General features: G+C 50.7%; 9 protein-coding genes across 9 annotated transcripts; 5 read left to right on the top strand and 4 right to left on the bottom strand.

Annotated features, from left to right (window-relative positions):
• The first annotated feature begins 139 nt into the window (after positions 1-139).
• Positions 140-1554, top strand: EDD37DRAFT_674179 (chaperonin 10-like protein). Its single transcript, XM_062819499.1, has 3 exons — positions 140-1067; positions 1135-1212; positions 1280-1554. The coding sequence occupies exons 1-3, from the start codon at positions 367-369 to the stop codon at positions 1485-1487; spliced, it is 987 nt and encodes a 328-aa protein (XP_062666472.1). The 5' UTR covers positions 140-366; the 3' UTR covers positions 1488-1554.
• A 66-nt stretch (positions 1555-1620) lies between these two features.
• Positions 1621-4536, bottom strand: EDD37DRAFT_612801 (DNA repair and recombination protein RAD54B; the record flags this gene model as incomplete). The annotated part of the gene is made up of 2 exons (XM_062815393.1): positions 1621-4204; positions 4259-4536. The coding sequence occupies 2 exons, from the start codon at positions 4534-4536 to the stop codon at positions 1621-1623; spliced, it is 2862 nt and encodes a 953-aa protein (XP_062666473.1).
• Positions 4537-4822: 286 nt separating this feature from the next.
• On the bottom strand, positions 4823-6786 carry EDD37DRAFT_160512 (uncharacterized protein). Its single transcript, XM_062809732.1, has one exon. It carries the CDS (start codon positions 6639-6641, stop codon positions 4836-4838), a length of 1806 nt encoding a protein of 601 aa, XP_062666474.1. The 5' UTR covers positions 6642-6786; the 3' UTR covers positions 4823-4835.
• A 1593-nt stretch (positions 6787-8379) lies between these two features.
• Positions 8380-8989, bottom strand: EDD37DRAFT_640470 (uncharacterized protein). The gene is made up of 3 exons (XM_062817248.1): positions 8720-8989; positions 8557-8664; positions 8380-8494 (listed from the first exon to the last, which is right to left on the bottom strand). Exons 1-3 carry the CDS (start codon positions 8811-8813, stop codon positions 8442-8444), a joined length of 255 nt encoding a protein of 84 aa, XP_062666475.1. The 5' UTR covers positions 8814-8989; the 3' UTR covers positions 8380-8441.
• A 1086-nt stretch (positions 8990-10075) lies between these two features.
• EDD37DRAFT_653647 (Tautomerase/MIF superfamily) lies at positions 10076-11099 on the top strand (the record flags this gene model as incomplete). The annotated part of the gene is made up of 2 exons (XM_062818598.1): positions 10076-10471; positions 10518-11099. The coding sequence occupies 2 exons, from the start codon at positions 10076-10078 to the stop codon at positions 11097-11099; spliced, it is 978 nt and encodes a 325-aa protein (XP_062666476.1).
• Positions 11100-11350: 251 nt separating this feature from the next.
• Positions 11351-12821, top strand: EDD37DRAFT_697621 (uncharacterized protein; the record flags this gene model as incomplete). The annotated part of the gene is made up of 3 exons (XM_062820161.1): positions 11351-12035; positions 12089-12147; positions 12198-12821. Exons 1-3 carry the CDS (start codon positions 11573-11575, stop codon positions 12819-12821), a joined length of 1146 nt encoding a protein of 381 aa, XP_062666477.1. The 5' UTR covers positions 11351-11572.
• A 379-nt stretch (positions 12822-13200) lies between these two features.
• EDD37DRAFT_659634 (pseudouridine synthase) lies at positions 13201-15559 on the top strand (the record flags this gene model as incomplete). Its single annotated transcript, XM_062819053.1, has 2 exons — positions 13201-13689; positions 13745-15559. The coding sequence occupies 2 exons, from the start codon at positions 13201-13203 to the stop codon at positions 15557-15559; spliced, it is 2304 nt and encodes a 767-aa protein (XP_062666478.1).
• A 50-nt stretch (positions 15560-15609) lies between these two features.
• Positions 15610-17573, bottom strand: EDD37DRAFT_674193 (uncharacterized protein; the record flags this gene model as incomplete). The annotated part of the gene is made up of 2 exons (XM_062819500.1): positions 15610-16396; positions 16442-17573. 2 exons carry the CDS (start codon positions 17571-17573, stop codon positions 15867-15869), a joined length of 1662 nt encoding a protein of 553 aa, XP_062666479.1. The 3' UTR covers positions 15610-15866.
• A 605-nt stretch (positions 17574-18178) lies between these two features.
• Positions 18179-20642, top strand: EDD37DRAFT_160633 (uncharacterized protein). The gene has a single exon (XM_062809733.1). It carries the CDS (start codon positions 18303-18305, stop codon positions 20388-20390), a length of 2088 nt encoding a protein of 695 aa, XP_062666480.1. The 5' UTR covers positions 18179-18302; the 3' UTR covers positions 20391-20642.
• The last annotated feature ends 78 nt before the right edge of the window (positions 20643-20720 follow it).

Consider the following 20720-nt stretch of genomic DNA (forward strand, 5'->3'; position numbering starts at 1 on the left):
TGCTTATGAAATACTCCAGTCCGAACCACTGCATGATTATCTCATTGGTGATGAAGAACTACCCCTTCGGGTTTAGACTGGCCTCGTCCTGCCCTGCTGCATACTGCCAAAGACTTACCATGACCCAGGCTCCAATGGGCTGACAGTCGCGCATCTTCATGCCTTATCTCATCATGGGACGTCTTTGTCATCTTGAGCCTCATATGCATGCTTCAGCTATAGCGGCATACAACCCACCGGGCAGGTTGAAGGTCAAAGCACCACACAGTAAGGTCCTAGGCTATAAAAGAGGCATGCCGTCCTTGACTAAGTTGAGGCTGCTATCACTCACCTCTCTAGGCCACAGACGACACAACCGCTTCCATCATGGCCGAATCATTCTGCATGCGCGGTGTCGATGGCAAAGTCAAGCAACTTCCAGCCGACGTTCCAGACCTCAAGCCCAAAGAAGTCCTCGTCAAAATCACGCACAGCGGTCTCTGTGGCACAGACGTCTTCTACATTCCACACGGCGCCGCCCTCGGACATGAAGGCGTCGGCATCGTCGAAAAAGTCGGCGACGCAGTGACCGCCCACAAAGTCGGAGACCGTGTCGGCGGAGGATACCTCAGAAGTAGCTGCGGAACATGCAAATACTGTCTCACCGGCAACGACATAATGTGCTACAACCGCGACATCTACGGCCATTCCAACTTCTCCAATGGCACATTCTCAACATACTACACCGCGACCGAATCGTACATCTACCCGATCCCAGAGTCGATGCCGTCTGAGATCGCAGCACCATTGCAATGTGCTGGAGCAACCGTCTACAGCGCCCTAAAGACACACTACCAGTCGGGCATGCGCGTTGGTGTCCTGGGTATCGGCGGCCTAGGCCATCTCGCCATCCAATTCGCCTCGAAAATGGGCGCCTCAACGGTTGTATTCAGCACCAGCCCCGACAAAGAGGCTGAAGCGCGGAACTTCGGAGCCTCCGAGTTCGTGGTTCTCGGGCAGGAAGACAAGTTGTCCGCGCCCGTCGATGTGCTCTTGATTACCGCTCACAAGGCGCCTGATTGGAACACGTGAGTCTCTCCTTCCCTTTCACTTTGACCATGCAAGAACCGATCAACTAATATTGTGAATGGTCAGGTTCATGAGCGAAAAGGTCGTGTCAAGAGGAGCAGCAATCGTCGTTCTAGGAGCCGTAGGCACCTCTTTGGAAGTTCCGTGAGTCCTACCTAGCCTTGTCAAAGTCACTATGAAAGTCAAGGCCATACCCAGCTAACATAGCCAGCTTCCTACCCTACTTCTTCAACTGCTACAATCTGGTGACTAACCTGGTGGCGTCACGCGCAACGCACGGAGGGATGCTTGCATTCGCGGCTGCCCACGATATCAAGCCACTTATCGAGGAATTCAAGATGGACGAAGATGGATTCGCCGAGGCCCTGGACAAGTTACAGACAGGAAAGATCAGGTATCGTGCCGTGTTGCATGTCTGAGACTGAGTGTGTTTTACCAGAATAGCCTCTGATGGCCTTACATTCGCTTGCAGAAAGGTTTCAAAATCAGGCTGGAGGATTTCATGCTTATTGCTAATTCCACCGCTAATGGCTCGAATTTGGACTGCTCTGTTCAGAGAGGCTGACTACCTTTGACTCTCTTGAATATATATGCAACACTCCCTCCGCCTGTGACCTCTCGGCCGAGGCGGAGAACGTGTTCAAGACAATCGTCATCCACGACCGCTGAGATCCGCCCAATCGTATCCTCGTCTCCATCTGCACGGGAAAACACAGAGGTGTCAAGGTGCGTATACTTGAGCAGCTCACCCCGTTCTGCTTCAGCGCCGGTCTTTTCAGTGATAATCGATTTACTGCTGCTCCGCTTCCTCTTCGTCGATTTCGTAGTGAACTTCTCTTCGAAAGCCGAAACTTTGGGGAGCTCATCCTCAGACACGTCGTCGCCGTCCCTGCCGAGCAGCTCGGAAGAATCTTCGCTCTTGACGACCTCGTCCTCGATGCCTGTACCTTGGCACGTGCAGCCAATCAGGTCATGAGTGCGCAGTCCTTCGGTCTCATCAAGACGAAACAAATCCTTCAGCTCCTCCTGGCTGAACGTCGAGGTCTGGCCTTTCCCCTTCGCTTTAATGTCGAGACCGCCATTACTTGCCGTCGAGCCACCCTGCATTATACTGTCGGCCAACGCCCTTTTGACGACCTGTCGCTGCCATATCCTCTCCTCCAGGCCACCTTTGATCAGAAACCGGTATATCTTACAATGTCGCTTCTGCCCTTGTCGGTGGATACGCGCGATGGCTTGATCGTCTGTGGCAGGGTTCCAATCCACGTCGAAAAGCACAAGTCGGCTTGCTCCGATCAAGTTCAGTCCAACACCACCTGCCTTTGCACTCAACAAGAATGCAAAGGTCTGGGTCGATTTTGAGCGGTTGAATTGGTCGACAAGACCTTGTCTCTTCGTCGCAGCAACTGAGCCATCAAGTCGGAGATAGCCTACATTCGAGTTCTGGAGCAACTGCTCGATCAAATTCAGCGTCGAGGTGTAATTTGATATGACAACAACCTTTTCGTCAGTTGTGTGACATATTTGCTGCAATAGGTGGTCGAGCATTCGGATCTTACTTGAAAGTGAGTTCTGGTAAAGCTTGGAAAGTGCACCAGGGAGCATTTCGTTCAGTGTGGTGAGCGAAGCCGAAGGTGTAGCGTCGTCGTTGCCATACTTCGGATCCATCAGTGCTGGGCTGTTGCACAGCTTCTTGAGTATTGTGATCAACTGGAAAGCTGTTTCGCTGCTGCTTAGAGCCCGGTCAAACATGGCTGACTGCAACACATTACGGTAGATCTTGGCTTGTGCTTGTGTGGGTTTGCAGAAGAGCACGTATTCTGTCTTTGGCGGTAAGAAGTTGGCCAGTATGTCTGCTGTCCTGCGGAGGATGAATGGAGATGTGGTCCGAGCCAATTCCTCACTTGCATTCTGTCCACGCTCGACGTCTTCCTCCGATGCATTTGGTTGGCGGCTCTTCATTATTGGTTTCTCGAAATCTTTGATAAAGCCCTTTTGTGAACCTAGACAGCCATCATTCACAAAGTTGGCCATGGCATAGAATTCACTGAGGTCATTCTGAATCGGCGTGCCCGACAGGATGATCCGCCTTCGTGTGTTCAATGCCTCGATGGCTTTTGCGCTCTTGTTCTTCATGGTCTTTAGTCGATGGCCCTCATCACAGATGACAATGTCAATGGGTTGGCCTTTACCAAGGTCGTCAGCCACCGCTCTCAACCTTTCGTAGCCTATAATCATGACTTGGAAGACCTTGCCGTCAAAATCGTTCAGGCGCGTGCTCTGGTCCTCGAATTCGAGTACTCCAAGCCTGTCCAGACCGAGCCATTTCTTGAATTCTCTTTTCCAATTGCGGATAAGTGAGACTGGACAGACAATCAGAGCTTTTCGAACCACTGGCGGAGCTTTATAGGCTGGAGATTGCCGAAGTAGTGTCCACAGAAGCGCGATCGTGGTCAGAGTCTTGCCCAATCCCATATCGTCCGCCAGTATACAGCCTTGGCCATCAAAGTCCCGCAGCCCCATAACACACTCGTAGAGGAACTGAACTCCTTCTCTTTGATGAGGTCGCAACAACTTCCCAATCAGAGGATCAAGCACCACGTCAACAGTCTGTCGGCCTGGCGGAGGGCATTTGGGTCGTCTGAATGCGAGAGCCCCAACTGCATTAGGATCGTGTCGAGGTGTGGGAGTCTCAGATGGCCCCTGAGGTAGGATTGTGGTTTCTTTCATAGGCTGTTTGAACGCTGTCGCCCGAGATACAGCCTTTTGATCTTGTCTGATCCCGTTTCCTTTCTCTTTCTGTATCTGTGCTTTCATCTGATCCCGTAGACTCAGCTTCGGCTGTTGAGGTGTAGGAGGTGGTGCATTGTCGGCTTTTGTTTCGGATTTGGAATCGCTTTTCCGAGGGACGCTTGTCAATTTGACGACGGCAAGATATTGGTCCCTGGTGATCTTGGAGTCCACTTCGACTTCCTTCCCACCTACCGAGAGGTTTGAACCGGAAATCAAAGGCTCTGATACTGCGGTGCGGCCTATACTTCTGCCAGTATTGCTATACAACATCGCATACCCCCCCGCAACAACCATAACTCCATCATCTGTCCAAGTTTTGTTTTTCTTATTTGTTGGGACTCGCCTGGATATCCATTAGCCGCTTGAGTTGCAAAGGAACCAAACCAGGAAGGTATACCATAGAATAGAGTAATGGCTCTCATCACTATCTATGGACTTTGCAGAACGTTTGGGACTCGGAGGGTTCTGTATGTCCTTGAGTGCCCGTCTCTTTCCACCATCTGCAGCATTTGGTCCTTGGTGTGCCAAAGCAGAGGGCAAAGGTTTGATTGAGGCGGCATTATCGTTGGGAGGGGTCAGCTTCCTTCGTTTGGCGGTCGGTACGGCAAATTCGTCGCTCTGCGATGTTGGGGGACTCTTTCGAATAGTCAATGGCTTGAAGGGCTTTGACAGCATAATCGACGTCTTTTTGGACTTGTCAATCAGTACAATGGCACTCTCTGTGGAAAAGAGTCTCAAAATATGGATAATTGTCCGCGGACGCGTAACGCGTAAGAAAACGCGAAATCATGTGACGTCGCACTACCAGACCCTAGATTGCCTTATGTAAGCAGCAGATTTCGACTTTGGCGAGTGATCACACAGAACAGCAGGAATACTCCTTATGGAGGAAACAAAGTATGGTTATGGAATAGATCCTCCTGATCAGATCATGGCTGATAGGCTCTGAAGGAGCATACAGTCTAAAGAGCCGCTCAAAGGCAACTGCCTTTATACGGAACGGAATCGAGGTTGCTCATGAGTCCGTGCAAGACAGGAAGCACACAGCCTGCGAAAGAGGGAGCGAGACATAAGACTATAACCCAGACATCATTCCCTAATGTCATTGCCGTGGCGATAAACAGGATATAGCACATGGCATTAGACCAGGTTCGAAGAGGTGAGGGGAGAAGGCTGGCAAATGGGGCGGGGAAGGCACGGAAGGATGAGGTGTCAGACTTCTCCAGCCAGGGTTCGACTTTGACGAAGTTCTGTGTCGAGGCCGTGATATCGCTTTCATCATAGCTTGACTCTTTCGTCGCTGCGTCTGACCCAAGCTGGCTTTCTTTGAGTTTGAGCTCGCCTTGCAATGTCTGCACAAGAGCTCTCAATTCCTGAATTTCGTCCATGGCAAGATCAACGCGCTTTTGGAGAACCAGCATAGGCGATTTTGCGGAGAAAGGAGCATCAGGCGGCGGAGTGCAGGGAGACAGGGTAGCACGGCGCACAGGTGAATCGGGTGCATCCGACCTGAGTTGTAGTGGAGAGAGGGGATGTCTTCGGGATAGTGGCGATCTGTTGCCCCAGTCGGGTTTCATCCGCCATCTGGAGAACGGAGTGTTAGGGCCAGTCGTCGCGCTGAGAAGTTCTCCAGGTGAGGTCGGCGACAGAGCCATGGTCCGGATCTTACGAGCTCCCAACGGAGTACCACAATGCGCGACGCTGCTGTTCAGGGGCGTCTCGTATTCACCCTCACATTTCCATTTGATCGTGGTAAAGGTGGTTCTTAGTATCTTTAGGAGTACCTCTTCACTGCCAGCAGCAGTGCCAATTGAAAGGGTCAACGATGGCATTGGCGAGATAGGTGGAGTACTGTTGTTCTTGAGAAGCTGTCCCAAAGCGATCTTGATCAAGGGAAGCAGGTACGTTGATCCCCATTCTTCGATGGCGACGATCCATGCCTGAAACTCTTTGAATCCGTCCGGGTCCTCGAGGTTGAACCTGGAAATCTCAGACATGCAATAGCGTCCATCTGCCTGGACGAAGTGGTAGTTTATTAGAGCTGTGGAGTTGTCAATCGCACATGAGAAAGATATGGGCTTGTCGAAGATGGTGCGTGGGTAGCTGCATCTTCTGAAGAGAAGTTGCAGTGCTCTAACACAATGAGCGCCTGCGACTGCGCATTGGTTTTTTGCTGCTTCAATGGCATCCTCTGAAGCGACATTCATTCGCTCGAAAGCCAGAAAGGCACAGTAGCCTGTCGTCCCAGGAGAAACGTAACCCGATGTGAAGTCCACGAGTGTTCCAGTCGATGCCGTGCAATGTGGGAGAATCGACAACTCTGTTTCGCTGAATGTGGCGGTCGCAAAAGCGGTAAGGAGCCCAGGCCTGGGTGTTGGCAGTTCGAACAAGCTCTCTTGTGCTTTGACCGCGCGTGGCGGCAAGGCTTCTCGGTTCATTTTAGGGGCGAGACATCGATGCAGACCCATCTCGACGTCAAGATTGGGCAGGATGTTCGGCGGAAATATCATTGTCGAGCCGAAGCCTTTTCCAGCTGACAACTGGCCACGCCATTCTCTTTCCTGGTTGGCAAAACGGTTCAAATTTTGCAGCGAGCGCTTGACCTTGTCGAAGAACGGCTGTGACAGGTCTGCCAGTTCCATGCTTTCAGTGAGGATGATCCGAAAAGCACCGAGGACGACTGCGCGGAAGTCTGACCATCTAAGGTGACTGCCATCGATAGCTCTGAGAAATGATACCGGCGAGCCTGGTAGTGAAGTTCGTCTTTCCGTGGAAGCCATGGCACCCAGTGAGTGTCACAATGCTGGGCGCTGAGGCTAAGTGAAAGGGGGAGTGCTTGACCTGGGAACGGTCCTCCGACTTCTGAGCACGGTCACGCAATGAAGAAAGCCACACTGGGTTGAATGAAAGAGTTGAGAGAGGCAGAGGACATGTGCTCAGGTAATATGCGGCAAGCACGTGGTTGTCCTCGCACTATGTCCAGCATGTCGGCGGCTATGCAGGAGGCGATCTGTGAAGAAGATACCAGTTTCGAGAGAGAAGCTAGCATGTTGTTAGCACTTTGAGACAATCTAGCAAGAAAGTGTGCTAGTCAGGAACGAGAACAGGCATTGTTCATGGCATCCCTCAGAAGGACACGGGATGGGACGCATGGCATGTAGCCCCCGACAAAGAGGCCTCGCGAATAAGGAGGAGAATCTGCCATGGCTCTGGCGCGTAGATAGGCTCGTTATTGGAGTCAAAAAACACAGATGGCTGGAGAAAAAGTAACGCCCAAGAATATCGACGATGCACGTTGTTCCGACGCGCGACGATATCCTGTTGCGACTTGCGCATTGGTCGCGGCGGCAAATGCAGAGAAATGGGCGGCTACAACCTGGTCGATTTCTCTACAAGTACGGAGTATGTCTCCTTGCACAACCCCTACGCAAGAAAAGGCAGGTTAGCCGATGCTCGGAGTCGTCAAGCCGATTTCCAGAAAACGTGGCACCGTCTGACAGGGAGCCCATCGACCATTTAAAATGAACTTCTGCAGGTTGGCGACAACGGGTGCCTTTACAGCAAGCCAGTAGGGATACACGATGGAGCTGGTGACATCCTTTCTGACAATGCATAAAGCTCTCTCGTTGTGTGCCAAGGACTTCGAGACGACAATAAGACACAACACTCCTTTGCAGTTGACGAGCGACACTGGTCAGACCGTGCCACTTTTTCTGGAAACAGGCTCGCCGTCTTCCAGGTTCCCCGAAGCTCTTCGATAAATGTTGCCTTCCCAAAAGTACTACCAGAGGTTTACGCGCTCGAGTTCGGCCACCGATGCGAGTTGAGCGTCCCGTCACCGGCGCCTCAGGCCTAAAGCTCGCGTATTTCCCTGTTGATGGTATTCGGCTCCTGAAACTGCGGTCCCCAATGCTGCCGAACGCACCCACTAGCAATTCGACCATCAGGCCGACTTCCGAAGCACATTCTACAGGGCTCTGCCGAAGTCATGCCTACCTTAGTCGTCCAATTCAGCTAAAGCAGGACTAGTATCACGTTCCAACGATCGTTTCTTGCAGTGACTCGTTGATGGGCGACAGCGACAATGTGTCGATCCACGTGGCCCTGAAATGACCTTCTCTGGGCGAAGTGTGAATAGCTGGACCGAGTTGGAACATCTGGAACTCAAGTACACATGCTTTTTAAGGCTATGTAGCTTGCGAGAAATGACCCGCTATGGGTACAACGAGTAGACTCAAGCTTTGGTGCGGTAGCCCAGAGTGATGTACTACCATGCTGGACACAAAAAGGACTCCAAAGCCAGAAAAGACGGTTCTTAGTTTCATTCGGCTTCTTATTGTTCGAATGGCTGGGTATTTTATCCTTCATCCTTTACACCATTTATGCTTGGATCTGACCCAGCTTATTTCTTTCCTGTACCCAAGTTGTCGTGGATGGCACCTCCCACCGCTCCCTCGGGGTTGAAGTTCTTGCCAACCGCTCCGTCAGCTGCAAAGGGGCCACCGACGGCCTGTCCAACGCTACCGATCGCTCCCTCAGCTGTGTGAATCGGTCAGTGCTCGGTCAAGAAGAGGGATGCGCTATTGCTTACCTTTGAATTGTTTGCCGATGGCTCCATCCTTGTCAAACAAAGCTTCAAGGCGCGCGACGTTAGCATCTGTTTTACTGGTCTTCATGGAAGCTGTTGTGACTCACGTTTCTTGTCGCCCTGGATTTGCTCGGCAGCAGCTTGGCCAGTGCCACCGATTGCACCTTCCTTCTTGAACTGACTGCCAATGGCACCGTCCTTATCGAATGGTCCACCTGCACATATGGTCAATCCCACTAGTCCAGACCTAAGGTGCAATTGTGTTCGTACCAACTTGCTGAGCAGTGCTACCCACTTTGCCCTCGGGTTGGAACTCTTTGCCCACTGAGCCCTTGTTGGCGTCGAGAGGAATCTTGTCAGACATTCCTGCAAAGAGTGAGTTTCGTGTGTTGTGACATGGTGCTTGCACAACTAACTGATTGAGGAGATTGAGAGAGATCTTGAAGGTTGTAGGGAGATGAGTGACTGAGTCTGCTTGATCGAACGGGATAGACGAAGCATGTTTGGGATTTGCTGGTAAGATATTGCTTAGGTCTCGATCTTAGGGAAATATGTTAGTTTCATAGTCCGGGACGCAGCTGTACATTGAGAATGAATGAACGACATCATCAGCCGCTTGTCGCGTCATGTCCTGACGTCAACGCCAACATTCGTATGGAGATCTGACTTACTCTGCTGTGAAACAAACAAGTGTCACTAATTATTTCCGCGAATACGCAATCTAGTGTTCTGAAGACGTTTGTGGCCGAGCGCCTGTGCTTTTTTGCTGGATCATAAGATAATTGAGGTGCTTAGACGAGGCAAACGTCATTGGCATATTGCGGGCTACAACAGGCGTTCGAATGGGAGCTTCAACACCATCATCCTTGCCAGGGCAGAGATACTGATTGGTGGACTGGCGGCAGCACGTCCCGTGCCAAATCATGACGTCCCAAACTCATTGACCGCGCAGAGACTCAAAAGTACGAGTCAAGCTTGATTGGGAATATTTCTGTTGCATCTGGTGATATGACCTTGATTAAATATGGCTATTGTGATGACTTCCAGCTGTGATTTCGAAGCGAGGAACTCCGCAATAACAGGAGCCTGTACCCTACTATGAGAGAAGATGGCATCGTGGATGCCGTCTGGTTACTATGCCTTTTCGACAGGACAAGTTTAGTATTACCGGACACGTACTAGAGGGAGCGAAGACGCGATTCGAGGTACCGCATCGTTCAGCTTTGCAAGACATTACCATGTCGTTGACTCCTGCTACTTCTGATGACTGCGGCGGAGGCTGGGGCAAGAAGTACAACGGATACCTGCATGCTCTCCTGCAACTGCACCTGCGCCTTTACCCTTTCACCTATCCCCTTCACTCCCCTTTGTCAAGGCTGCCTCAACTCAATGCGTGATACTTCACATTGACGGCATAGAAGCCTTTCTCTCGTTGGATTTTTGGATCTTTGAAAAGCACAAGTCGAGTTGGCTGCCTCATCGTTAAGTCCCCCATTGTGTGAATTTGCATATCGGCACATGAGTTGAGAAGTCTACCCTTAAGATTACTGTTATAATGACCTGCAGCACATCACCAGCACATGAAAGACCCTAAGTCCCTGTTCGATGACTGCCACCAGCTGCCAGATGACTTCAACGCCATCTTCTTCTAGCCATATCAATGGAGTGACCATTGAGAACGCCTTTCCCACTCCTCCCACAGTTGAGAATGCCAGCGACACATTGTTTCGACTCAGAGGCACAATTTCACCCCCACCGAAGAGATTCATGGCACTGGAACGCGCTCAGTCAACTCCTCCTGAAATAACCCATGCCAATCAATTCGGCATCTTGACCAGGAGCGCAGGTGGACAGTTGTCGGATGTGGCGAGCCTGGAAAGTTCATGGCAGCGACTGAACCTGTCAAGAAAACGAAGTCAATACTATAGCGACGCATTTGCTTATCGTGAACCAAATAACACTGCGAAAGAGCGTGTGGCGAAAGACGCGGTGATCCAGGCCGAGATCAAGTTGAATTGCTGTGTACGTGTCCACCTCTACGTGCGCATGTTGACTGACTCCTTCGCAGCTTGAATCAGAAAACGACTTCCTCATCGATGTCTCATGGAGGCTGTCCGAAATCTACCATCGTCCAGCTTCTTGCATAATGGTCTCCGTCACAGCACAAGTTTCAATGCTTCTGGGAGGTAATTCCGAACCAGCTTACCACTTCGCCATCACCGCTTTGTCTCCGGAGATAGCAGCTACAAAGAACAAAAGAAACACACATCTTATCCAAGACTTCATGCTTGATTTGGTCCAGATTCCCCCACGACGAGGAATCGTCCAGTTTGAGGCAGTCGCGGAGGAGAATCTTGCCACCAATGGAATTACGACGTTGCAAGAGATTGAACATCTTGAAAGGGAATCGAGCGAAGGGGATGGTCGCTTGAGGGCGCTCAGTAGAAAGAGCAAAAAAAGCAAGAAGTCGACTGCTCCAGCTTTCACGGAACGACTCAGGGCTAGTATTCCTTCACTTCGGGCGACCACTCCTTCACAGCAGGTGTTCAGTACGGTCGGAGCGGGAGAGACAAAATCAACAGGAACAAGCGGACTAGGTAGAAAACGGGTTAAAAAGAGGCAGAGTATCATGGCCTTTTTCAAGAGGTGATGATGCTTTGACATGGCTTTTTCCTGGTACATTCTCAGTCACGATATTCAGAACAGTATACAGTGAGAAGGGTGTTTGGGTAGCTGCATACCTAGGTACTGGTGAGTATTAAAAGAGATTGAAACTCCTGGTATTCAGACAACACGTCATTGGGTTTTACGGGCATTAACAGAGACATGAAGCTCCAAAAGTGTCAATGCATGTGTCCTTCTTGCTCGCACCCAGTGGTGGACCGCCTTGGAAAGCTCTCAGTTCTGCCTTACCTTCCGCAAGACTTTCATCGTCTTCGAGATGTCGGGTGCCGCTCGGCAATTTGGGAAGGAGCGCGATGCTTTTGACAAACTGCCTCTAGTTCTTCTTACAAAGCCACGCCTGTTCCAGCACACAATCCACTGCCTTGCCAGCGATATAGATTCGTCTTTGTATCTGTTCACTCAATCATTCATTAGCTTGCCCTACGACCCATCTCGACAATGGCGAGCGCAGATATTGTACAATACTACGATTATCTCCAGCTACCCATCAATGCGACCCTCGAAGAACTCGACACGAGATACCTAGACCTTATTCTAGACTTGACTTCGAAGCATGCCTTGGTGTACGCGACTGAAGAGGAGGTACAAGAACAGCTACAATATCTCGACGAAGCATATGCCGCTCTCCTACCAATCGTCCCTTTGGGTGAAGACGATATCGAACTCGTCAAAGAGCCTTTGACGATGAAAGAGGTTCAGACAGCTCGAGATCGCATGGAGATACCGCGGACGACCATCGCCGACCATTGGCACCCACCACTACCAGAAATTTCGCCCTCACCAACCCCGTCTTCGTCAGACTCAGACTACGAAACTGATGAGACTGTCACCGAACCCGGATTTGAAGTCGAAGAAACCGAAGGGAACATCTTTGAAGTCCCAGATCGTGCGGTGATTGTTCGTAAGTAACCTCTCACTTTAGTGCCTATACCTTGTCTAATGCGCATTCTTCAGACTCAGTGAATTGTCAAGGTGTCTGGGGAATCGGAGTTGCGGCAGCACTCAAAAAGGCAGTGAGTTCCAGAAAAGCTTGAGACCATCGCCATGCTGACGAACTTGTTAGTTTCCCCAAGCATACAGCATCTATCGGGCACACTGCAAGCGAGCGGAAAAGCCTCTTGATTTGATAGGGACATGTCTCTTGATACCTCCTCAAAGGCAGGACTATGCACACAAGAAAGAGAAGATCAAAGACGGCGATGGTCCTAAGGCGAGCTTTCCGCCCGAAAGTATTGTTTTCGACAAGCGACGCTGGATTGCTTGCCTGTTCACAAGTATTGGATATGGGAAATTGAACATGGCGACAAACAATCCTGGAAAAGGTTCAAGAGAGGGCATACTGATCAACACGAGATATGCTCTGGAGGAGCTCCGAACTCAACTTGAAATTTTTGGGCCATCCAATTTCGACGAGCGAACGAGCTGGAGAACAGACGATGACAAGCCTGGAGAGATTTGGAGCGTGAAATTCAACAGTGGAGCATTTGGTGTGCCTTGGGAGGAGACTCGGGAGATTCTGGAGCAGGAGTTTGCAGGGTTTGAGCGACCGTGGACAGTGGTAGAGAAGACCATACAAGCAGATGCTCAACCTGAAAAGGTCGGGAAGGGCGGAAGCCTTGAGTCAAGTGAAGGTTCTGCTCATGTGAGACTGCGCTTGACTCTCGGTAAAAAGAGCACGTCTGCCTAAACCTGGATTTACGATTCCGGTAGCATTGACATGGTAGGTAGCATCGACCATGGGATTTGGTGAGTAGACTGTGTAGGTCAGACAGGATCGATGGGAATTGGTTGGCTTATGCCCTGCCAGGAGAATGTGAGGCACTTCTTGAAAAGTCAAGACACTACTGTCGCTGTACAAGTAGTCAAGTACTTAGTAACAAAGCACTGTATCTCGCAAGGCGACGACCAAAAGGGGCTACGCTAGTCCTTAAAAGTCCTAGTACAGAAATCGACTTGGCATATCACGACGTTCAGTTTTTCACATTCAAGATGATGATTTCAGTTTGAAAGCGACAGTGAATTGCTTTGCCAAGACGCTGCCTACTGCCTGCGATCACTCCAAAGACATGGAAGACTCGGCTTCTGACGCACGACCTCTCAAGCGTGCGAAGCTCGATAATGACAGCAACGGAGCGATTCACAAACCTCCAAGCACCATCCCCGCCGCTCAGCAGGACTTGGGAGTCAGTACGATGGGTGACAACATAGCGCTCGACGATAATGCGAAGGAGCTTGAGGTAGGTATTACCGCCTTCATTGATGGATCCCGAAAGCCATTTCAAGGTATTCTCAAGAAGAGGTACACAGACTTCTTGGTCAACGAAATTTTGCCCGATGGAACTGTCTTGCATTTGCAGCAAATGAACGCGAAGCCCTTGTCAAGAGGAACCGAACGAACCAGCAGTCAGAGCCTGCCGTCACGAAGGGAGCAAAAGGATGCCAGGGAAGAGGCACCAGTGGTAGCAGAAACAACGGCACAGGACTCTAATCAGATCGGGGAAGAGACAACTAGCAAAGATGCAGCCGAAGCCAAAACAGATTCCAAACTACCAGATGTGAGAATGCTCCTGCATCTTTCTTCGTCTTTCGTTCATACACTGATTCGTTTAGGTGTCTGACGAGGACCGCTCAAAATTGGTCGGCTATTTCAACGAAGAGGCCGCGGACCAACTATTAGCACTCTACGAGTCCATTCGTCGCCATCCAGAAAGAAAGCCGCGGGATCATCCTGTAGTACGTACTGCGTTCACGACCGACCGGAGTATTCGACCGTTGATCCACGAAGATATTCGTCGCATATTTTCCCGCAAAATCGAATCATCAACCGACAAGGAAGGGATCCTGGTCTTGACAGCCGCACCGCCAAATGCTCCTGCCCGAAAGTGGGGAGGCAAGCCGAATGACAAAGGACAGAGACCAGGCAAGTTAGGCTGGCTGGACCGAGGTGGCGAGTACGTGCATTTCACGTTGTACAAGGAAAACAAAGACACGCTGGAAATCATCTCCGCACTCACCCGACAGCTCAGGACGACAAACAGGACTTTTCAATTCGCAGGAACCAAAGACCGGCGAGCGGTGACAAGTCAGAGAGTCAGTGCCTACCGCATCGAACCGGAGCGCCTGGCAGGGCTGAACAAATTCTTGCGATTTGCTGGTATCGGCGACTTCCAGCACCAACCTCAAGGCCTGGAGCTCGGCGACCTCAAGGGGAACGAATTTGTGATCACTCTGAGAGACTGCAAGCTGCATGGGTCGGACGAAGTCGATTCTGCTGCCAGAATATCCACAGCTCAGACCTATTTGTCCGAGTCCTTACGTGGCCTACGTGAAAAGGGGTACCTGAACTACTATGGCCTACAGCGTTTCGGGACTTTCGCTACACGTACGGATGTCGTTGGTTTAAAGTGTCTCAAGGGGGACTTCAAGGGTGCTTGTGATGACATCCTGACCTTTTCTCCTATCGCACTGCAGCCTGCTGATTCCACAGGAGCTTTGGTGGGCCAAGACGACCGAGCACGAGCTGAAGCTATCGACATGTGGAGAAAGAACAACAGAATGGGTGACGCCTTGGACAAGATGCCCCGCAAATTCAGCGCCGAAACCGCGCTGATCAGACACCTGACTAGGCGTGCGGATGACTATCTCGGAGCATTGATGTCCATCCAACGCAATTTGAGACTCATGTACGTCCACGCATACCAGTCATTGATCTGGAACCTGGCCGTAGGAGAGCGTTGGCGGCTGTTCGGTGACGCTGTCGTCGAAGGCGATCTCGTTTTGATTCGCGAGCACAAAGACAAAGAAACACGCCAGGAAGAGAAAGAGATGGTCGACGCTGATGGCGAAGTGATTATCAATCCTGAAGGCGAAGATAGGGCGTACGATCCCGACGATGTTTACGAGCGAGCAAGAGCATTGACGGCTACCGAGGCGGCGAGCGGGCAGTATTCCATCTTCGATGTTGTCCTGCCCTTGCCAGGATACGATGTGCTTTACCCCGCGAACGCGAGTGGAGATTGGTACAAGACGATCATGGCGACTGAAGCTGGCGGCGGTCTCGATCCGTATGACATGCGTCGCAAGCAGAAGGACTTTAGCCTTAGTGGCGGCTATAGGAAAGTGCTGGCGAGGATCGGAGAGGACTTTGACGTCGAAGTTCACGAGTACTCGAATGACGACCAGCAATTCGTCGAGACGGATATGGACAGGATCAAGAAGAGCAAACAAGGCGAAAAATCGGGAGAAGGATCGGCGGAAAATGCAGAAAACGGCAGTGGCGCGGGCGAGAGTGGCGATCAGCCAAAGAAACTGGCGGCTGTGCTCAAGTTCCAGCTGGGATCGAGTCAATATGCTACGATGGCTCTGCGGGAGTTGTCCAAGGGTGGTATCCAGGCTTACAAACCGGAGTTCATGGGTGGGAGATAAGGCGACGGAAGGGCTGATCTATGCGTCGACGATCGGAACGGAGAGCATCAACATTGTGCTTCAGGGCCATCTGACATTCAGTGGTCCGAATTCATGCTTTCTAATTCTCGTGCAACGATAAATCAAGCTCGCCCAGACCCTCATGGAAAGTGGTATGCGCCCTGTCGACACAGGGTATTTCGACATCCATTGCAACGGGTGCTGTCCAACCGTCCAGCGGTGACAATTCCCCAAGCACTATTTCAACCCTTCCAGTTCTCATATCACCAAGCTCCATTTCTTTGCTTCTCCGTCGCCTCATATCGACTCACAATGCTCGGTTCAGAAATGGTATCTTTCCAGCCGCTGGAGCACCAAAGCCTTGAAACATCACCAAGGCTGGCACAATCAAGAGGAGATCATTGTTGTAGGAGCTCCAAATTGCTGGACGCAGACAAAGGAGGACGGGGGCCGAAGCTTCGACCTCGGGGGTTCTCTCGTCATGCACAGACCGCATCCACTTTTTGTCGAAACCCCATCCGACACAGGGCCAACGGTATACATATCCCATAGGGCTTCGAGCGAGCTTGAGCCTCAGATTCAGCGCCTGTGAGAATGCCGACCTTACTCTGTCTTGCCAGAAACCGTGTTGCTCAGCTCGATGTTCGACGGTACCCTGAGGACGATTTGCAGCTGTAGGCTCCACCATACCGATAGCAACACTAGCCGCAGAGATGCCTAGGCTTTCGAGGATATCGAGCAATTTTCGCTCAGCATCTATGGCTTGTTGCGGTATCGTGGCCTTCAGATTGTCGAGGAATCTTGTCCGTTCCATGACCTTGAGTTGGTCATATATACCTGCGTTGTCAGTATGAGTACCCAGTCTTGGTCAGATCGACGTACCGCGGTCCAACTCACGCACGCTACTGAGTATCTGGCTATCCGGGATATCGATGAAGTCGTTGAAGTCGTTGAAGACCCATTTGTTCACGGCGGCTGCGGCATAACTGCGGAAGACAAGATCCATCGTGATAGCCTCGTTGGCGAATAAAGCGGCCAAATTCTGCTCGACTCGGTGAATCTGGTCCTTCGACGGTCGGAGGAGCTCCCTGCTCAAGGCCACAGAATCATTTGTGAGTCTCGTGGGAGTCAGCTTGACCAGTGCATGGACTTCGTGAAAGTGTCGAATCCCTTGATCCAGACTTTGCAAAACGCAGTCCAGCTCCATGGCAATATCTTTGTGATTTGGAGGGTCACCATAGCCAAGCCGGAATTTAGTACTTGGTGGTGCACTGTGTGGGCTCGATGGTTGCAAGGTACCGGCGGTTGATCTGACTTTCGGATCTGATGGTGCGCTATTGGGGCTCGATGGATGCAAAGTGCTGGCAGTTGACTTGGCTTTCGACGCTGCTGGTGCTCTGTGTGGGCTCGATGGCTGCAAAGTGCTTGCAATCAATCTGGCTTTCAAATCTGCTGATGCGGTCTTGCCAGGTTTTGTAGCGGTGTCTTTCTTCTCGGACACTGTGGTACGCGGACGGTCGACCTCCGGTTCGGTGTATGTTCCATCTTCTGGATCGGACTCATCCCTGGTCGTAGACGCAATGGACTCCCCGTCGTCCTCGTCATCGCCCTGAGCGCCGGTCGGTGCTGACTTCTTGGTACTTGTTTGGCCTAAGACAAACTTCAACTTTGTGCCTGTCGCCGGAATTGGTTGAGTATTACCGTCACTTTGCAGTGCTTGCTCTTGAACGAATTGACGGTAGAGGTCAAACCTCGACTTGAGTGAACTCCAGTCTTTCAAGAAAGCCGTGGACTTGACATTCTCTCGCTTGGCTGCATAAAGGATCTTTTGCGTCAGGTTCTCTTCCCTTGACTGCTTTCCAATGTCCACGTCCTTGGAGTAGAATTCAAGTATCGCCTTGATTGCATGGGGAATGCTTTTGAAGTTGTTTCCAGTGAACTGGTCGGCAGCTTTATCCAGTGCAGTGCACAGGTACGTCCGTTCCTGGCGTTTCCGAACTTTGTGATCCGTCATTCTGGCTGTTGTTGACAAGAGTGACTGTGCAATTTTCAATGGACACTGTCAAGCAGATGATACGGTAGACGTCTCCGTTTGATCAGTCGACAGCAGTGGAAGTAAAGGTGTGATGATATCGCTTACCACGACGGAAAGTGGGAGGTGTAAGAAGAGATGTACAAGAAGCTCTTGTCTCACATCACACCTTTCAGATTTTCTCGGAAGTACTGATTGAGGACAATAGAGGAAGGCTCAATCGTATTAATGTGAGACCAATTGATCAATGTGGCATTGGGTCTCCGAGAAGGACAGAGATGAATGCATTGCTCAATGGCTTATTTTGAACGGTCTTCACTTCAGTTCAACTTCTGTTGGGCAACATAACATCTCACCTCCTTCGCAGCTCATTCTAACCTCACTTTCACTTCATTTCGCACCTCCGCCGTTCAAATATCCTGAAAGGAAGCATGTGATGGCATATGAGAGGCTGTCCTAAAGGATATTTCAGGATACTCGGTTTACCCTTTCCCTTACCAAAACACCTCACTCTCTTTCAAAGTACCAACGGCAAGGTATTTTCGTATCCTCTCAAACAAGATACTATTATATCCCTCTAACGAAACCTTTACCAGCCCTCCCAGAACTCGAGTTGGACTCATTCAACTCCATCCTTTCGATACCGTCGTGTCTATCTACACTTCCAACACTTGTGTTAGACATTGACTCGACTGTGTCCCTCCCACCACAATGCCTCCCAAAAGACGGACCAAGCGCGTCAGCGACCATGATGCATTCTCGCCGCCATCGACACCTGCAAAACGCAAAGCTGCAACTACAACTGGCGTTGTGACTACACCTGACCTTGATGATCCTGTACTGCACCTTGCTCTTGACACTGGCCAACAGTATCTAAAAGCAGCATACCTATTCCTTTACAATGATCGACCACGAACGAGAGATCAGCAATCTGCATCACTGGTCAAACGCAGATCGGTTGTTTTTGACAATCACAATACTCGAATGCGGTCAAGAGTACTATATGTGCTGGACACTACTACCAAACCCCCGAAGCTGCGTCCAGTATATGGCCGAAAGCTCGAAGACGCCATCGAGAACAATGCCACACTGGAAGAGGATGTAATTGAGTTCTTTAAGCCGCTGATCTTTGACGAGGACATGGGAGAAAAAGAACGAACATTGCACCAAGTTGAAAAGTTATCACAGAAGTTTCAGGAGCTACACCATTCGACGGGCACGTTGAATACCCAACGAGAGTTCGACTCTTTCGATCTCTTGGTGGATCTGCTTCGATATCTCTACCAGACCGCAATCATCTCCATCGGCCGCGATTCTGAGTCGCCAAACCTTGGTTTCCCCAGAAACTTGGAGGCATTCCGCAATTGGGACGCCGGAAATCTACGTATCCGTGTCGCCCTGCCTGTTCCTGCTGCGACGACAACGGCAAAGACCCGGCTTTACCGTTCAGCTGCTGAAGTTGCGGGCATTCCAAATCCATATCCTGTATCAGAAGCAGCCGCAGCACTTGCGTTTCACGTCGCGACAACCGGAAAACCGTCTCTACACAAAACACTGGCAATCGTCGATGTTGGGGCATCCACGGCCGACCTTGAGGTCGATACAGTTGTCAATTCTTCGCCATTGCAACTTGTGCAGGTCGTTAGGTCTTGTACCGCCTGGTGTGGCGGTAGAATTCTCAACACGGCATGCAGAACATATGTTTTGGAGAAATGGGAACAACATCAGAACACCATATTACAGGCGCTCAATGACTATCAACCGAATCCATGGACGTGGGAACGGCTAGGCATGGTAATCGAGTCAAAGTTTGAAGAAGTGAAGAAGAGCTTCGATGGTTCCCAGAACAAAAAGCTTGAGATCCCAGGTCTTCCTCACATTCCGGAAGTTGGACTCCATGATCGTGGGTTCCTGACACTAACTATGGACAACCTACGAAATATCCATGATAAACAGCTACAACGACTATTCGAGTTTTTGAATCCTATGGTCAATCAGTTCGGGCCCGATGATTCTGGTGAAGGTAGAATTCACGAATTGATACTGGCGGGTGGCGCAAGTAACAGCCCATATATCCAATCTCGAATCATGGCCGAATACGAAGGACGTGGGCTACAGGTCAGAACTTCCAGCCCCGAGCTACTTCTGGATACCACAGTAGCGCAGGGTGCACTGTTACTGCTTGAGGAAAACAATATCATTAAATCGCGGATCATTCGGGAAGGATACTTCGTCGTCCAACATGAGGAGCCATCTCCAGAACAGGAGTACCCACGGGACGCGTTTCATGTGAGCTCGCACGATAACAGGGGACGCGTGCCTGTCACGAAGTTCTTGTTGCGTCCGAATGAGTCGGTATCAACGCAACGCCATGAGTCTTCCATCCGTGGCGAGCGCATACTATTGTTCCAAGAGAAGGACGATGATGGCACAGGTTGGACAGTCAAAGAAGACTTTTACCGTACCTCGAAGATCGAGAGAGACGGGGTATGGATCGACGAGCCGGGACTAAGCTTTGACGAGTTGTCGCCATTGGCATTCAAGATCCATGAGGACGACACTCGTGGATTCAAAAGATCCCGAGCAAGAGACAGAACGGATTGGTTCTATCATACCGAGTATGAGGTCAAGTTGATCTTGGAGGGAGAGCTGATGACCTTCGAATTCATTGTCCCAAGATCAGGAAAATTCCCAAGTCCGAATGACTGTGGTGTGGATGTGATTGTCCAGCAGGGCACGTACAACTGCACCGGTGACTTCGAGCTTTTTCCAGGAGAACGACAGCCATGGGCTAGGTGAACATCATGAATATGTCCGAGAATGGATAGAGATTTTGCTGGAGGGTGCTGAGGTGACATCAGGGAGAGATTGCTAGAGCTCATATCAAGCGACAACAAGGTACTAGTAGGGCTTACTCCCAGGTTTCAGTACTTGGATATCGGTGCTGGAAGGTGTGCCGTTGAAACGTGTACTAGATACCTACCAATGAAGTCATGAAAGCGAAACCGTGCTTATTTCCATCACAGTAAAAGTAGCACCGGTTAGAGATGGAGTACATCGACGATACAAGGTCAAGGTCCAGCAGATTCACGACAGCGGGCGCCGCAACTCCAGCCTAGTAGACCTGTA

Source organism: Exophiala viscosa, assembly GCF_022695815.1.
Source record: "Exophiala viscosa unplaced genomic scaffold EDD37scaffold_12, whole genome shotgun sequence".
Classification (NCBI taxonomy): Eukaryota; Fungi; Ascomycota; class Eurotiomycetes; order Chaetothyriales; family Herpotrichiellaceae; genus Exophiala; species Exophiala viscosa.

Coding starts and splice junctions, on each gene's coding strand:
- EDD37DRAFT_674179 (XM_062819499.1), top strand. CDS start 367: ATGGCCGAATCATTCTGCATGCGCGGTGTCGATGGCAAAGTCAAGCAA. Junction 1,068..1,134: donor AAGGCGCCTGATTGGAACAC/GTGAGTCTCTCC, acceptor GTGAATGGTCAG/GTTCATGAGCGAAAAGGTCG. Junction 1,213..1,279: donor GGCACCTCTTTGGAAGTTCC/GTGAGTCCTACC, acceptor TAACATAGCCAG/CTTCCTACCCTACTTCTTCA.
- EDD37DRAFT_160512 (XM_062809732.1), bottom strand. CDS start 6,641: ATGGCTTCCACGGAAAGACGAACTTCACTACCAGGCTCGCCGGTATCA.
- EDD37DRAFT_640470 (XM_062817248.1), bottom strand. CDS start 8,813: ATGTCTGACAAGATTCCTCTCGACGCCAACAAGGGCTCAGTGGGCAAA. Junction 8,665..8,719: donor TAGCACTGCTCAGCAAGTTG/GTACGAACACAA, acceptor CCATATGTGCAG/GTGGACCATTCGATAAGGAC. Junction 8,495..8,556: donor AATCCAGGGCGACAAGAAAC/GTGAGTCACAAC, acceptor CGCGCCTTGAAG/CTTTGTTTGACAAGGATGGA.
- EDD37DRAFT_160633 (XM_062809733.1), top strand. CDS start 18,303: ATGCCTCCCAAAAGACGGACCAAGCGCGTCAGCGACCATGATGCATTC.